The following is a 17,508-nucleotide window of genomic DNA, read 5'->3' as shown; positions in this document are numbered from 1 at the left end:
TTACGGCTCAGCTACCGAGGCTCCGCCCCTTACGCTGTGCGAGGCCCAGAAACCGGAAGCAGAAGTGGACTCATGCGCCTGCGCGAGCTGGCGGCCATATCTCTTCGGTCCCCGTCTCGAGTCCGAGGTAGTTAATTACCTCCGTTCGTGTCCTTCCCGGCTGCCCCTGGCCAGCGCCAGGTCCGACCCGCTGGAGGCGGAGAGGTCGGCATTTACAGGACGGCCTCTCGGCCGTGCCTCCTATCCCCGCTGGAACCCAGCGGCAGGCCGCCGTTCGTCCCGAACTCACTGAATCCGGAGCTCTGGGCTGCGTCCAGCAGCCGGGGTGAGTCGGCTGTAGGTTAGAGTTAAGAGAACCACCTTCGTATTTAATCGGCCTTCCAAAGCATCTTTTGGTGTCTTCGCAGAAAGTAAAAGCATCCCTGCCATTCGGGTTACGGGGACGAGCGCCTCCACCTCGTCTGTACGTTGGTCTGGATTTCAGCGTGTTCGGTGAGCACGGGGTGGTGACATTTGCTTCAACTCCGTTCCCATCTCTCCCCTCCTGGGGCAGGAGATATTTGATCGGTGAACTTTACCTTGCCTGTGGGCATCAATTTGATACATTATATCCAGGTACATAAAGGTGAACTGATTACTTAATATCCCTGTTACCCCTCCCTCGTGGAATGCAGCTATAAATTTTAATCATTTATCTGTAGATTGTTTTGAATTTCATACCGAGAGTGCGGTCTTGTGCCATTCTCAGCATTTTCTTTTATTCTTGTACCTTGCATTCCTTTTTCTTTCTTTCTTTCTTTCTTTCTTTCTTTCTTTCTTTCTTTCTTTCGTTTATTTGTTTGAGAGAGAAAGCACGAACAGGTGAGGGACAGAGAGACAGAGAGAGAGAATATCCCAAGCAGACTCTTTGCTCTCAACGTAGGGGCCGGATCTGGATCTCCCCATCCGTGAGATCATGACCTCAGCGGAAATCTAGAGCCAGTGGCTTAACCGACTGAGCCACCCAGGCGCCCCTTCTTTTTATTTCTTTAGGGTGTTTGCTAGGACTTCCACTACGGTAGACAGACAGTACTAGAATAGTGTATAATTTGCATCCTTGCCTTGTTCCTGATCCCAGAGTTATCATTTCAGCAGTTAAATAGGATGTTTGCTGTAGATGTTTGTAGATAATAATAATTATTTTTTCCAATTAAAACTGTTCTCTAATTTTGGTGGGTTAAATTATCACCAATGGATATTCATAGAGATCAGTCACTATTTGGTATCTAAGAGGAATAGTCATGGTTTTCTGTTAATGTGATGATTATATTAATTGAAGATTCAATTTTTAACCACTATTCATTTCTTGACTGCACTAATATTTTTATATTACCTTGCATTCATATGTATGAATGAGATCTTGCCTATTTTATTTTGAGTTGTACTATTCTGGTCTTGGAAACATTCAGGAAAATAGTATTTTCCACCCCTGCAATGGAATTATGAACCCTTTACTTATTTGGTGAACTTGCCTGTGAAACAGTTTGTAATTTATATTTCCTTTGTGGGCATGTTTTAAACTACTGTATTGTTTAATTAAGGGCTGGTTGTAATCAAGTTTTGTATTTATTTTAGAATGTTGCCAGAAAGGGGCGCCTGGGTGGCTCAGTTGGTTAGGTGACCAACCTCGGCTCAGGTCATGATCTCACAGTTCGTGAGTTCGAGCCCCGCGTCGGGCTCTGTGCTGACAGCTTGGAGCCTGGAGCCTACTTCAGATTCTGTGTCTCCCCATCTCTCTACCCCTCCCCTGCTCATGTTCTGTATCTCTTTGTCTCTCAATAATAAATAAACGTTAAAAAAAAAAAAATGTCGCCAGAAAGTTATACTTCTTTTAGAAATTCATTCATGTCTGTACATTTTCATATGTTTCCTTAATTTTTTGGTTATATTCTCCCTGCAACATCTGTGGTTGTGACCCATTCATAATACTATTAAAATTGTTAAAGGTATGTTGATTTCATTAGTTTTCAAAGGGCACATTTTTTGTTTTTATTCTTTTTATTAAAAAAAAATTTTTTTTAGCATTTATTTATTTTTGAGAGACAGAGCGTGAGTGGGGGAGGGGCAGAGAGAGAGGGAGACACAGAATCTGAAGCAGGCTCCAGGCTCCGGGTTGTCAGCACAGAGTCTGACATGGGGCTTGAACTTACGGACCCTGAGATTATGACCTGAGCTGAAGGTGGACAATTAACTGACTGAGCCACCCAGGCGCCCCTCTTTTTATTAATTAAAAAAAAATATCATTAGTTTTGTCTTATTTTCATTTTTCTGAACGTTTATGCTGTTCTTTTTCCAACCTTTAAATTAATCGTTAGCCCACCATTACTGATTTTTTTTCCTCTGGAGTTGATGATATTTACAAATATATAAATCACACCAGCTGTGGATTTCCAGTGTTCTCTGAAACACTTCTTTTTTTTTTTTTTTTTTTTAATGTTTACTTATTTAGAGAGAGCGAGCATGAGCGAGGGGCAGAAAGGGAGAAAGAGAATCCTGAGCCTGCTCCACGCTTAGCCTCGAGCCCGCATGTGAGGCTTGATCTCACAACTGTGAGATCATGACCTGAGCCAAAATTAAGAGTTGCAAGCTTAACCCACTGAGCCACCCAGGTGCACCTGAAACACTTCTTTTAATTGTCTACTTCTTCCCTGCCACAAAAGTAGTCCTGACTCACTAAAGATAAATATGTGTGTGCCTCTCTATCCCTATAATGTGCTGGCTACATTATTATGTATCACATACCACTACCTGATATGTTTCTCTGTTTATTCCCCTCCCTTAGAAGATTATAACATCCCTGTGCTTCAGGACTTTTCTGTTCTGTTTAGTGCTATATCCCCTGTGACTGTATGTAGTGGGATCAGGGTAAATATTACCTAAGTAAATATGAAATAAAGAAGCAAGAGGTAAGGGCCTTAAGGGAAGTGTCCTTGCTCAAGACAGGAGGCTTAGTCAAGAGAAGGCGCTCACAAAGATAAAACATTTCAGTGGAATACTTCGTTTGTGTATTCTCCAGAGTGCACAGCAGGGTTCCAGGCCAGACTCTGGTAATGTTAGTAATAACAGCCTCATTAATAACTAAATTGTAAGGTCTGTGTTCAGAAATACGCTCATTGGGATTTTAGGCTCTGAAGGAAAACAGGCCTGCATTCACACGCCTGTATATGTAGTATATACGCCCTTTCTGACTGAGTAGCATTGAGTATGTGGTTAACTGATGCTAAGATTTCTCAACTCTAAACTAGTTGTAATATCTGGTTTGCAGAGCTTCTATGAGAGGAAAGCTCTTGGCAAAGTCATTCTCACATCATGGTTGCTCAAATGGCACATTACTAATGTAGTAAAGGATGTTGCGGTTTTTATTAGATTTAAAATATACTGCTGGATCCACTGCACGGACAAAACGGTTGCGTTTTTGTTATTTTAAGTTTGCGTAACAACTGCAGAGAACGCCATCGGAGATGCCATACTTTGCTAACTTGAGGTGTTCTTGCCCTGCTGCTGCGGTCCTCTGTACAGGCAAAATTTAGCAAGAGAGTCAAGCATGGCAGTCTTCACTGCCTCCGACACGTGGAATTGAGTCGGTCGATGCTCTTTCTCAAAAACCAAGTTTCAGAGACCCTGCAGCCCCTGGAGGGAGGATTCGGTGGTCAGAGGCTGGGAAGCAATGCCTGTTAGCCTGCCAGGAGTGCGGAAGAAATGTCGGGAGTGGAGCCCCCAGAAGTTGGATATAGAAGTGCTGTTTTGGATTTGACACAATGTGTATTTTTATGGTTGAAGGCATCGTGTCATAGGTTTTGCTTTTCATTATCGTGGGAAAATTGACAGCTAAACTTTTAAAAAATTCAGTTAACTTACAAAATGGGACGTTTAACCTTTTTCTTTTTTTTTTTTTTTTTAATGATCAACACGGACCACAGCAATAGTTTCTAGCTCTAAAGAGTTTCTAGCTCTAGAGGAGATAAGATTACTTCACCTTCTTAGCAGATCAGTGTGTATTTGGTTGGGTGTCTTGGGGCTGTGCGCGTGTGTGTTTGTTTTGAGGGGAGTGGTCCCTCATAACGGACCTGCCGTAGCATCTCGCCTCGTGAGTTGTGGGGAGATCTGGATTCTCGTGTCTTCTTTCTCTTGCTTCAGCTCTAACTTCTCAGTACTCTGGCTTTCTTCATGAAGGGAACATGAAAGAAGAAAGAGCTGCTGAGTTGCAGAAAAATATGACACAGGTAAGTAGGGGCTAATAATTCGCCAAAAGAATTTTCCATTCCGCCAGGTCATTGACCTCCTAATTGTGTGGAGCAGTGGTCAGCAGTCTACTTCTCTGTTGGACCACATAGTAAGTATTTTAGGCTTTGAAGGCGATAGAGTCTCTATTGCAATTGAACTGCCAATTTAGCCTAAAGCAGCCCCAGACCGTACTTAAATGTTTTATTGTGGTCCAGTAAAACTTTATTTACACAAGCAAGTAGTAGGCTGGATTTAGCCCATGTGCTGTAGTTTGCTGACCCCTGGCCTACAGGACAAGAAAATATGGCTAGCTGTGGGCCTGAGATGAAAGTTGTATTTCTGCAGTCCCCTGGGTCTCAGGTTAGTGAAAAAAAGAAGAGCTCTCTGTTCCTCGGTGTGTTTTTATGCATTTAAACCTCATTCCGATATGACCCAGTGTTTCATGTTGTGCTCATTGCTATGGTGGGAAAGAAGGAAGCAGGTGAAATTGTTTCTGTAACAAGTAACTGCTGGTGTCAATGTGGAATTTATTTCATTTCTAGAGCATTTCTCTCATTTCAGCCATATGCTCTGGACTGTTCTGGATTATTATAAGACTGGAATTGGTCACCATCAAACTGTGGAAGAGATAAATTTAACATTTTAGAAGTGTAGTTAGATGCGTGAGACAGGATTGGATCAGTTAGGAAGAGAGTTACGAGGAGAGCAAAAGATCTGATGACTGCATTCTGGGGTAGATGTCAGGAGACCATAGTATCTTCAGAACTTACTATGAGTTAGTTAGTTCTCAGTTCCCCAGTATTATCAACCTCATCAGTTCTGCATATATGGGGAGAGTTGGCACCTTTCTGAAGAGAATATGTGTGGTGTGTTTTAGGACTCCGTGGTCTTTGAGGATGTGGCTGTGGACTTTACCCAGGAGGAGTGGGCTTTGCTGGATCTTGCTCAGAGGAACCTCTACAGAGATGTGATGCTGGAAAACTTCCAGAACCTGGCCTCATTAGGTAAGAGAGGCAACATTCCTTCATTTAGTTGTTGAGAAAACAATTTTACTAATTGATCTTGTTCTAGGATTTGGACTGAGGAATTAGAATAAAGCGGTAAATACGACAGACGCTCACTGACCCCAAGGAACTTACTGTGTCTAGTGGTTTCATCATGAAAATAAACATCTGTGTAGTGAACTGTCTTTTTCTTGTGGTTAAAAGCATTGATGCTTATTACGTGTTGAAAGTGTGGGCATAGAGTTCGGGCATCCCTTTGGGTCTTAGGGAGGTTTGTGGTTTCGGTCCTTAGGATAATTTTATTGATGTCAGTGTTCTTTACTCAGAGACTACCAGGAACATACCTGTAAACAAGTGGGGTTTATTACTCAGTGACCTGGGGAGCTGTGGTATGTCTCAGAAAGGTGTTAAAAAGTACATCTTATAGGGTTTGTGCTTTGGTTGAGTGATTTGGGGATGGGCCTGTGGAAGCTGGCTGTATTAGTTTCCTAGGCCTTTCATAACAAAGTACCACAAACTGTGGCTAAAAACAGCAGAGACTTACTTCATATTTCTGGAGACTGGAAATATAAGGCCAGACTCCTTTTGAAGGCTCTATGGGAAAATTTCTCCTGTCTCTTCCCAGCTTCTGGTGGTTGCCAGCAATCCTGGGTGTTTCTTGGTACACAGCATATCATTCTTTTTTTCTTTTTTAAGATTTTCTTTTTAAATAATCTCTCCACCCAATGTGGGGCTCAGACCCACAACCCCACGATCAAAAGTTGCATGCTCCACCAACTGAGCCAGCCAGGTGCCCCATGCAGCTCTCTCATTCTAATCTTTGCCTTTTTTAAAAGAAAATGTTTATTAATTTTTAAGAGAGAGACAGAGCAGGAGCTGGGGAGGTGCAGAGGGAAAGAGGGAAATAGGGTCCGAAGCAGGCTTTGTGCTGACAGCAGAGAGTGCGATGTGGGGCTCGAACTCATGAACTGTGAGATCATGACCTGAGCCAAAGTCAGACATTCAATCGACTGGGCAACCCAGGCACCCCTCTAATCTTTGCCTTTATCTTCACATGGCCTTTTCCCCTTTTTATGTTAATCCTTATAAGGACACTAGTCAATGGATTGAAGACCCACTTCAATCCAGTGTAACTTCATCTTGATTATATCTACAAAGACCCTATTTCCAAAGTAACATTCTGAGGTTTCAAGTGAACATGACTTTTTTTTTTTTAATTTTAGACAGAACGCACGCTAGTGGGGGAGAGGAAAGCGGGGGAGAGGGAGAGGGTGGGGAGAGGGAGAGGGAGAGGGAGAGAAAATCTTAAGCAGTCTCCATGCTCAGCCAGGAGCCTGACGAGGGGCCTGATCCCATGACCCTGGCTGGGATCATGACCTGAGCTGAAATCAAGAGTCACTTAACCGACTGAGCCACCCAGGTGTCCTGACATTTTGTTTTAAGACACTTGTTTTTAGAGCAGTTGTAGATTCACAGCAGAATTGAGCAGTAGATGCAGAGATTTCTCATATATGCCCTGCCCCTGTACAGGTACAGTGTGTCTTCTGCTATCAACATCTACCAGAATGGTACGTTTGTTACAACTGACAAACCTGAATCGACACAGCATCATCACCCTGCATCCATAGTTTACATTAGGATTCACCTTGGTGTTATACATTATGTGGTTTGGACAAATACGTAATGGTATATATATCAGTCATTATAGTATCATACAGAGTGGTTTAACTGCCTTAAAATTCTCTTTGGTTTGTCAGTTCATCTCTTCTTCCCCTCTAACCTGTGGCAGCCACTGATCTTTTTACTGTCTTCATAGTTTTGGCTTTTCCAGAATGTCATGTAGTTGGAATCATATGGACCAAATCGTATCGGTTTTCCCGTGGCTTCTTTCACTTAGTAATATGCATTTATGATTCTTCCATGTCTTTTTGTGGCTTGATAGTTCATTTCTTTTTGGTTCTGAATGATATTTCATTGTCTGGATGTACCACAGTTTTAGTTTTCCATTCACCCACTGAATGACATCTTTTTTTTTTTTTTTTTTTAATTTTTTTTTTTCTTAAACGTTTATTCATCTTTGAGAAACAGAGAGAGACAGAGCATGAGTGGGGAAGGGGCAGAGAGAGGGAGACACAGAATCGGAAGCAGGCTCCAGGCTCCAAGCTGTCAGCACAGAGCCCGACGTGGGGCTCGAACTCACGAACTGCGAGATCATGACCTGAGCTGAAGTCGGATGCTCAACCGACTGAGCAACCCAGGAGCCCCATGAAGGACATCTTAATTGTTTCGATGCTTGGGCAGTTTTGAATAAAGCTGCGGTAAACCTGTGTGTGCAGGTTTTTGTGTGGACATGTTTTCATCTCCTTTGGGTAAATTCCAAGAAGTGTGATTGCCCTATCATACTATCTTCCAAAGTGGGTGTCCCTATTTGCATTCCCTCCAGCAACGAATGAGAGTTCCTTGCCAGCGTTTGTTGGTGTCAGTGTTCTGGATATTAGCTGTTCTCATAAGTGTGGGGTAGTATCTCATTGTTTCAATTTGTGTTTTCTTGATGACATTTTGAACTATATTTTCATATGTTTATTTGTCATCTGTATCTCTTCTTTGGTGAGTTGTCTGTTGAGGTCTTTGGCCCGCTTTTTACTCAGGTTGTTTGTTTTCTTATTGTTGAATTTTAAGGGTTCTTTGTTTATGGGGGTGCCTGGCTGGCTTAGTCAGTAGAGCATGTGGCTCTTGATCTCGGGGTTGTGAGTGTGAGTCCCACATGGGTGTAGACATTACTTAAATAAATAAACTTTAAAAAAATTATTTATTTTGGATAACAGTCCTTTATCAGATGTGTCTTTTCTAGATGTTTTCTCCCAGTCTGTGGCTTATCTTTTCATTCTCTTGCCAGTGTCTTTTGCAGAGCAATACTTTTTTAATTTTAATGTAGTCCAGCTTGTGAATTTCTCTTATGGGTCATGCCTTTGGCGTTGTATCTAAGAAGTCATCTCCAGACCCTAGGTCATCTAGATTTTCTCCTATGTTTTCTTCCAGGTATTTCATAGTTTTGCATTTTACATTTAGGTCTTTGATCCATGTGATCCCTTTTTGAGTTGATTTTTGTGAAAAGTGTAAAAGTCTGTGTCTAGGTTAATTTTTTTCCATGTTGAGGTCTAGTTGTTTCAGTCTTTGTTGAAAAGACTATCTTCTCTATTACCTTTGCTCCTTTGTCAAAGATCAGCTGACTGTGTTTATGTAGGTCTATTTCTGGGCTCTCTGTTCTGTTTCATTGATCTGTTTGGACATAAATTTTCAAGGGACACTGTTCAGTCCACAGGTGGTCACTTTAGATTGAATGCTGACAAAAAGAGGTAGAAATTTTATTATGGAGTAGTGTGTATGTATTGCGGGGGGTGGGGGCGGGGGGTCACCCTTAGATTAAATTACATAGTGGCCTTGTTTTGCTTAATTTTATCATGGTCTCAGCATAACCTTGTTTAAGATTGGTACTCTGTGAGATTTTTATATTCAGGAGAACAAAGGGTCCTGAGTATCAGACCAGCTTCTAATATTGAAGTTTAGATGTGATTGTGACATTGGTTCTAGAAATCAGAGGCTGTGTCATTGTTTCTGTCACTGTCAACCCCCCCTACCGTGCCCCCACTTGAAAAACTTTTTTGACGTCTTGTTGAAATTAAATTTACTTTGCCCATAATTAGAGTATCAGAAGAGCAAAATTTTGACTGTCATGGAAATGTTCATGGTTTGTCATTGTTTTCCGTCATGATAAGCCTTTCTGCATTACTAGGGTATCCACTCCACACACCGTATCTGATCTCCCAGTGGAAACAAGAGGAGGACCTGGAAACAGTGGAAAGAGGACCTATCCAGGGGGAGCACCAGGAAGGCAAGAATCCTTGGGAGAAACTATCCTGGTTGGGGGGATATTACGTTTGGAAAAATCAAATGAAAGCAGAGCAAAATTTTGTTTTGTTTGAGGGGTCTGATCTTCCAGATTCCTTGTTTTGATTTTTTATCAGTATTCTCACAGTGTCCTTATTCTTGGAAAGATCTGTATTTCCTCTTGTAAGTTAGTATTTGGTCATGTGCACTTTATCCGGTTCCTTTGTGTTTTGTTCTCCTAATAATTCCCTATTTGTGTTACTATCAGTCCTAGTCTTCATAGAATTATTTCTTAGTTGCATTTTGACCATTGTGCATATTATTACCAAAGTCCTGAAACAGCCACACTTCCAGAAGTCTTTTGCTTATAGGTGCCTTTACTTTTTTGTTTCAGGTTTTGAGACTCAACTTAAAACTAGAGAATCAGTTACTCCACAAGATACTTATGGACAAAAAATATCCAATGAACAGAAGATAGTTAGATTCAAAAGGAATGATTCTTCGTCATCCATTTTACACAAAAACGGGGAATACCGGGGTATTTATTATCAGAACAAAAACCGTGAGAGACATTTGAGGTAAGTAAGAAAAAGTAGTGCCTGAGGAGAGGATCTTAAAATGTCATAAAACTTAAAAAAACATGTATATAGAACTTGGTCAAAAATTGTGAATTCATAAAGAATTTTTCCAAGATTTTTTTGTTTGAAAATTACATTGAGATCTTCAGTATTTGACACATAGTTCAGTTGTAAGCAATTATCAGAAAAATTATATAAGTGAAAACAACTCATTGATAATATTGGCTATGGTAGAGCCCTCTGGGAGAACTTTGAACTTGTAACTTGATGGGGCAGAAAATGTACATAATCCCTGAAAATGGTAAAAATTTATTTACCACTAATAATGTGCTTTTTATTTTTAAAAGAAGCCCCGTGGTGGAGAACGTCAATGAACATAGTGAAGAAAATTGGCGTGGACAAACCTTCGGCCAAATCTCACATCTGAATATACTGAAGAGAACTACTGAAGTAAAGTCCTATGAATGCCGCGAGTGTAAAACGGCCTTCACAGATCATTTATCCCTTAAAAATCACATCAGGTCTCACGCCGGAAGCAAACCCTATCAGTGTAAAGAATGTGGGAAAGCTTTTCATTTTCTTGCTTGTTTTAAGAAGCATGTGAAAACTCCCACTGAAGGGAAACCCTATGAATGTAAGGAGTGTATGAAAGCCTTCGCTTGTTCTTCATTCTTTAGGGCACATATGAAGATTCACACTGGAAAGACGAACTATGAATGTAAAGAATGTGGAAAGACCTTTAGCTGTTCTTCATCCCTCACGGAACACAAAAGGATTCATAGTGGAGATAAGCCTTATGAATGTCGGGAATGTGGGAAGGCCTTTAGTTGTTCCTCCTCACTCTCCAAACACAAGAGGATTCATAGTGGAGATAAGCCATATGAATGTAAGGAATGTGGGAAGGCCTTTAGTTCTTCCTCTCACCTTATAATACACATAAGAATTCATACTGGAGAGAAGCCTTACGAATGTAAAGAGTGTGGGAAGGCCTTCAGTGAGTCCTCAAAACTCACTGTCCACGTCAGAACACACACAGGAGACAAACCGTATAAATGTAAGGAATGTGGGAAAGCCTACAATTGTCCCTCCTCCTTAAGTATCCACATGAGAAAACACACTGGAGAGAAACCCTATGAATGTCTGGAATGTGGAAAAGCCTTCTATCTTCCCACTTCCCTGAATACACACGTGAAAAATCAAAGTAGAGAGAAACCCTATGAATGTAAGGAATGTGGAAAAGCCTTCAGTTGTCCCTCATCCTTCAGAGCACACGTGAGAGATCACACTGGAAAGATACAATATGAATGTAAGGAATGTGGGAAGGCCTTTAGCCGTTCTTCATCCCTCACGGAACATTTAAGAACTCACAGTGGAGAGAAGCCTTATGAATGTAAGGAATGTGGGAAAGCCTTTATTAGTTCCTCCCACCTTACAGTACATATAAGAACTCACACTGGAGAGAAACCTTATGAATGTAAGAAATGTGGAAAAGCCTTCATTTATCCCTCAGCCCTTAGGATCCACATGAGAACACACACTGGGGAGAAACCCTATGAATGTAAGGAATGTGGGAAAGCCTTTCGCCATTCTTCGTACCTTACTGTCCATGCAAGAATGCACACTGGAGAGAAGCCCTTTGAATGTCTGGAGTGTGGGAAAGCCTTCAGTTGTCCCTCATCCTTTCGAAGACATGTAAGAAGCCACACTGGAGAGAAACCCTATGAATGTAAGGAATGTGGGAAAGCCTTTGTGTGCCCTGCCTACTTTCGAAGACATGTGAAAACTCACAGCAGAGAAAATACATAAATGTCAGAAATATGGGAGTGTCTTCGAGGCATTTTCACATCCTCCGCCTAACATTGCGGAGATACCCTATGAATGTAAGAAAGCAGGAAGTTGTTGCTTATCTGTTTGAAGACTCGAGAACTCACAGCTGAGAGAAATCTGTGTGTGTAAACCTTGTGGTAATACCTTCAATGAACATCACTTAACTGTGGATAAGGAAGCTTAACCAGAAGTGCAGATCAGTGACTCACCTTGAAAGTGGACTGCTGGCTCATTGATTTTCACTTTCTGTTTTCTGGTGTGAATATTTAAAGTGATAAGTTGATAAGTTTTCCTCTAATACTTTTTCAGCTCTAACCATGCTTAAATTGTGAGGTACTTTTATTTGGGCTGAGACGTAAATGTTCTTCATAACAAAATCTTTTGGACCCGTAAGGGGATTTGAGGTGTTTTTCATAGGCAGGCAGGAGTGTTTTTTTTTTTTTTTTAATTAGTTTCTAATTAATGCTCATTGTTCTCCAAGTATACGATCATTATGGTATCAACACTTTGGTATTTGTGATTTCTTTTGTAATTTTTTTCTTGTAATTGGTAGTTTCATTTTGATCCAGCAGGGTAGATGCTGGAAATTGCCTACTCGGTATTTTTTTCTTTTTTCTTTTTTCATACTTATTTATTTTGGGGAGAGCGCAAGTGGGGGAGGGGCACAGGGAAGGAGGATAGAGTATCTGAAGCGGGCTTTGTGCTGATGGGCTGACAGCAGTGAGCCTGATGTGGGGCTTGAACCCACAACCCTTGAGATCATGATCTGAGCTGAAGTCAGATGTTTAACGGACTGAGCCACTCAGGTGCTCCTTTTCTTTTTCTTTCTTTTTTTTTTTTTTTTTAACTAAGAACTTCTAGTTTTTGATGTTATCAGTTTTTACTATTAAAAGCTTTTCCTGTCTAATAAGCAATTTCAGCAGAAATTAATAAGTGTGAAGTTCTCGAAAGAAGAGTTGCCTCTGATACCTTGTTTTTGTATGTTGTTCTTTGTCCTTACTCAAGGCTGGGAGTTGGACCCAGTGTTTTGAGTTTAAAAAGAGACCTTGTGAGAAGAAAGCTAGAAGTAAAGTTGGTTGAGCTGTCTTGTGTGTGTTGGACATGGTTGGGACTTCATTTCTCAAAATCATTTCCTTCATCCAGTTCCAGGTTAGAGTTGTTGGAAGTAGTTTGCATGAAATGGGAAGGCAGAAGAAGCCATTATTCTTCATTTAGTGGAGCCATCCAATGAAGACAGATGCATAGGGGCCAGGTGGGCTTCAGTTTCCGGCTCATTTTCCTGATTACTGGACCCACCAATCAATTCTAGCTTGAAACAGAACATTATATGTTTTCACTTCAGTAACCTCAGAGACAGCAGCTCTGTAGACCTCTCCATAAGTTCCTCCATCATGGTCATACACAGCTTCTTAGATTTTCTGGCAAGTTCCAGCACTGTCATTTTGCTGATATTATAGTCCCTCCGGCACATCAACTGAATATGTAGAATTGGCGCCATTTTGGAGCAGGATTGTTATCTGTGGCCCAATCCATCACGTCACTTTGCTCAAGGGGAAAGACAGCTATGTAAATCCCCTGGGACCTCAAGTGAGAAGAGCTGTGGACAGCAGGGAAGATTAGTTATAATTGTAAGCATCAGACAGGGTGTCATCCTATTTTACTGGAGGAAGATGTATATTTGACACCTTCAAACATTTTTCTGCTTTTTTGAGAAAGAGGAGTTCTTTAGTTTATGCTTCTTCAGGTACATTTAGCTATACTTTTCCCTTCCGTTACATTTCCACTTTATTTCTGAAAGTATACCTATGGCACTTTCCCTTTATCATTTTCTGCTCTTTTAGTAAAGCATATATATACCAATATGCATGAAGTGTGCTACTCCTAAGTGTATAACTTGATGAAATTTTACTTATGTACACACCCTGATAATCAGAACATTCCCAGGATTCCAGAAAGTTTATCTGCCTTGTCAATAATTGTTCCACAAAGGAAACCACAATTTTGACTATTCATTCAATTTATTAGGTTTGCTTATTCTTGATTTTCTTGATCTTTATCTAAGTGCTTAAATACAATATGTACAATTACGTGTTTGGTTTCTTAGTGTGGTGTCTGGTTTATGTTTTAATTGCTCCTTTCACAGACTTAACACTTACTTCTCTTGATATACGTTTTGTATGTAGGAATGAGATCACTGGGTAGACTTTATCTTTAGTTTCGGTAGTTACTGCAGTTTTTCAAAAAGGTAGATTACACCTATCATCCTAAAAGCAATGTGTGGAAATTGTGATTATTCCATTTAGCTGGCCAAACTTTCTAATTTCAGCCATCCAGCAGAGGATATGGTAACATCCTGCTTTGGTTTTAGTTTGCAGTTACCTGATATGTAAGGATGAGAAGTACGTTTTACGTGCTTGTTGGATATCTTTTATGAGGGCATCCTGTTGAAGCATTTCACCCATGCTTGGTTCCTTTTTTATTTGAAGGGTTTCTAGGTATTTATCCTTTATTGTATGTATGTGTATCTCTATATCTAAGTACATATACATACATATATAAAACCTTTATATATATATGTGTGTGTGTTTATGTTACGTATATTATATATACATATATTACAAATAACATATCCCAGTCTCTGGCTTCTCTTCACTCTTCTCATTTTTGTAAGCTATAAAGAGTTTATTATCTTGATGAATTCTGTCTGTGTGTCTTGGCTGTGCATTTTTGGGTTAGCTATTCTTCCTGGCAGGCTGTTTCTCTCTGCTGTAGGTCCCAGAAGATCCAGGCTCTTTCTTTCCATGTTGAAGTCTCAGGGAGAAAAGAATCGATGGCCTTTTTGAATAACTCCAATATGTTGATTATAATAGAATCTGACTGGCTCACTTGCTAATTGTTATCGAGTCACAGTGCAGTGCCCTGATTTGTTTAAGGCAGGCTCCCATGCTCATCCAGAAACCAGAGTAGAGTCTGCACTGAGTCAGTCCTGACAATTGTCATGTATACAGAGAGGGGAGGAGGCAGCAGTGGGCAAGTAGGGATATGGGAATAGAGGTAATCTTGTCTGCTAGCATGTTGTGCTTACTGTGGTCTTAGCAATAGTGGGGAACTGAAGTCTGGTAACTCAGCAAGGGCTAAGTAATTGTAGAAATCCTTTCATAAAGGTTAGATGCCATCTGTTAACATATCTTTAGATTGCTAAAGATGGCTTCTCAATCTCTATGTTGCTTTGTAGTATGTAGGGAAATCTGGGAGTGAGACAATTTTTTTTATTCTTCATTTGTTTCTATATTTTTAGAATTTCCTTATCAATTTTCACAAATACACTGAGAGTATGCTTGGAATTGGCATTGACTTGATGCAATAACCTGAATGAAATTGACATCTTTATGATACTGAGTCTTCCAATTGAACATAATATAATCATCCATTTATCAAAGTTGTCTGTAATTTCTCTTAACAGTATTTCATGGTTTAATTGTAGAGGTCTTGAATATTTTTAATTTATTTCTAGGTATGTGGTATGTTTTACTTTGTAAATATTTTTATTTATTTCCTTTTTGATTTTTCAGCTAGCGCGAATTGCAATTTCTTTTTGTACTTTGATCTTTTTATCCAATGACATTCATAAATTAAATTATTATTTGAAATATTATTCAAATAGTTTGTGGATTATTTTGGATTTTCTGTGTATACAATCCTGTCAGTTATGAAAGAAAGTCTTACTTGATTCTCCTCCTCCCTTTTCTTTTTTTAAGTAGGCTCCACGCCCAGTGTGGAGCCCAACGCAGGGATTCAACTCATGACCTTGAGATCAAGAGTTGGATGCTTAACTGACTGAGCCATCCAGGCACCCCAAAACGTCTTAACTTGGTTTCTAAACTTTGTGGGTTTTTTTTTTTTCACCTCCTTGCTTTATGATGAATAGAAATGATGAATATGAGCATCTTTGTCCTGTTCCTGATCTTAGGGGGAAATGTGCCATATTTCAGAAGTATAATAATAACTATAGTTTTCATAGATTAATTTTATTAATTTATTATTTTTTTAAAATTTACATTCATTAGTTATCAGATAGGGCAACAATGATTTCAGTAGATTCCTTAATGCCCCTTACCCATTTAGCCCATACCCCCTCCCAGAACCCCTCCAATAACGCTCAGTTTGTTCTCCATATTTAAGAGTCTCTTATGTTTTGTCCCCCTCTCTGTTTCTATATGATTTTTGCTTCCCTTCTCTTATGTCCATCTGTTTTGTATCATAAAGTTCTCATATGAGTGAAGTCATATATTTGTTTTTCTCTAATTTTGCTTAGCATAATACCTTCTAGTTTCATCCACATAGTTGCAAATGGCAAGATTTCATTCTTTTTGATTGCCGAGTAATACTCCATTGTCTATATATATACCACATCTTCATCCATCTGTCGATGGACATTTGGGCTCTTTTCATACTTTGGTTATTGTTGATAGTGCTGCTATAAACATTAGGGTGCATGTGTCCCTTCAAAACAGCATATCTGTATCCCTTGGATGAATACCTATTAGTGCAGTGGCTGGGTCAAAGGGTAGTTCTATTTTTAATTTTTTGAGGAAACTCCATACTGTTATCCAGATTGGCTGCACCAGTTTGCATTCCCACCAGCAGTGCAAAAGAGATAGTCTTTCTCTGCATCTCGCCAACAACTTTTGTTGCCTGAGTTGTTAATATTAGCCATTCTGACAGGTGTGAGGTGGTATCTCATTGTGATTTTGATTTCTATTTTCCTGATGACGAGTCGTGTTGACCATTTTTTCATGTGTCAGTTGGCCATGGATGACAAGGCCAAGGATGTCTTTGGAGAAGTGTCTATTCATGTCTTTTGCCCATTTCTTCACTGGATTAGTTGTTTTTTGGGTGTTGAGTTTGAGAAGTTCTTAATAGATTTTGGATACTAACCCTTTATCTGATATGTCGTTTGCAAATATCTTCTCCCATTCCGTCGGTTGCCTTTTAGTTTTGCTGATGTTTCCTTCACTGTACGGAAGCTTTTTATTTTGATGAGGTCCCAATAGTTCATTTTTGCTTTTGTTTCCTTTGCATCTGGAGACGTGTTGAGTAAGAAGTTGCTGCAGCCAAGGTCAAAGAGGTTTTTGCCTGCTTTCTCTTTGAGATTTTGATGGCTTCCTGTCTTATGTTTAGGTCTTTCATCCATTTTGAGTTTATTTTTTGTGTATGGTGTAAGAAAGTGGTCCAGGTTCATTCTTCTGCATGTTGCTGTCCAGTTTTCCCAGCGCCACTTGCTGAAGGGACTGTCTTTATTCCATTGGATATTCTTTCCTGCTACATCAAAGATTAGTTGGCCATACGTTTGTAGGTCCATTTCTGGGTTTTCTGTTCTGTTCCATTGAGTGTTTTTGTGCCAGTACCATACTTTCTTGATGATTACAGCTTTGTAATACAGCTTGAAGTCTGGGATTGTGATGCCTTCTGCTTTTTTTTTTTTTTTTTCCCAAGATTGCTGTGGCTATTCAGGGTCTTTGCTGGTTCCACACAAATTTTAGGATTGTTCTAGCTCTGTGAAGAATGCTGGTGTTATTTTGATAGGTATTGCATTAAATATGCATATTGCTTTGGGTGGTATTGACATTTTAGCAATATTTGTTCTTCCTATCCAGGAGCATGGAATATTTTTCCATTTTTTGTGTCTTCTTCAATTTCTGTCATAACTTTTCTATGGTTTTCAGTGTATAGATTTTTCACCTCTTTGGTTAGATTTATTCCTACGTATTTTATGGTTTTTGATGCAATGGTAAATGGGATCGATTCCTTGCTTTCTCTTTCTGTTGCTTCATTATTGGTGTATAGGAATGCAACCGATTTCTGTACATTGATTTTATATCCTGAGACTGTGCTGAATTCACGGATCAGTTCTAGCAGGTTTTTTTTTTTTTTTTTTTTTTTTTTTG

General features: G+C 39.9%; 2 protein-coding genes across 3 annotated transcripts in view; both read left to right on the top strand.

Moving 5' to 3' along the window:
• EIF3G (eukaryotic translation initiation factor 3 subunit G) overlaps positions 1–17,508 on the top strand; it is a 767,140-nt gene that overhangs the window by 426,008 nt on the left and 323,624 nt on the right. The window lies entirely within an intron of this gene.
• On the top strand, positions 73–15,445 carry LOC125928726 (zinc finger protein 699-like). The gene is given in 8 exon segments (XM_049639403.1): positions 73–127; positions 175–325; positions 414–492; positions 5,141–5,267; positions 9,061–9,159; positions 9,550–9,733; positions 10,081–11,523; positions 11,525–15,445. Coding segments are annotated over 8 exon segments (2,262 nt in total). The 3' UTR covers positions 11,649–15,445.

Source organism: Panthera uncia, chromosome A2, assembly GCF_023721935.1.
Source record: "Panthera uncia isolate 11264 chromosome A2, Puncia_PCG_1.0, whole genome shotgun sequence".
NCBI classification, from domain to species: Eukaryota; Metazoa; Chordata; class Mammalia; order Carnivora; family Felidae; genus Panthera; species Panthera uncia.
Note: the sequence above shows the minus strand (reverse complement) of the source record. Positions and strands in the feature narration are given on the sequence as shown.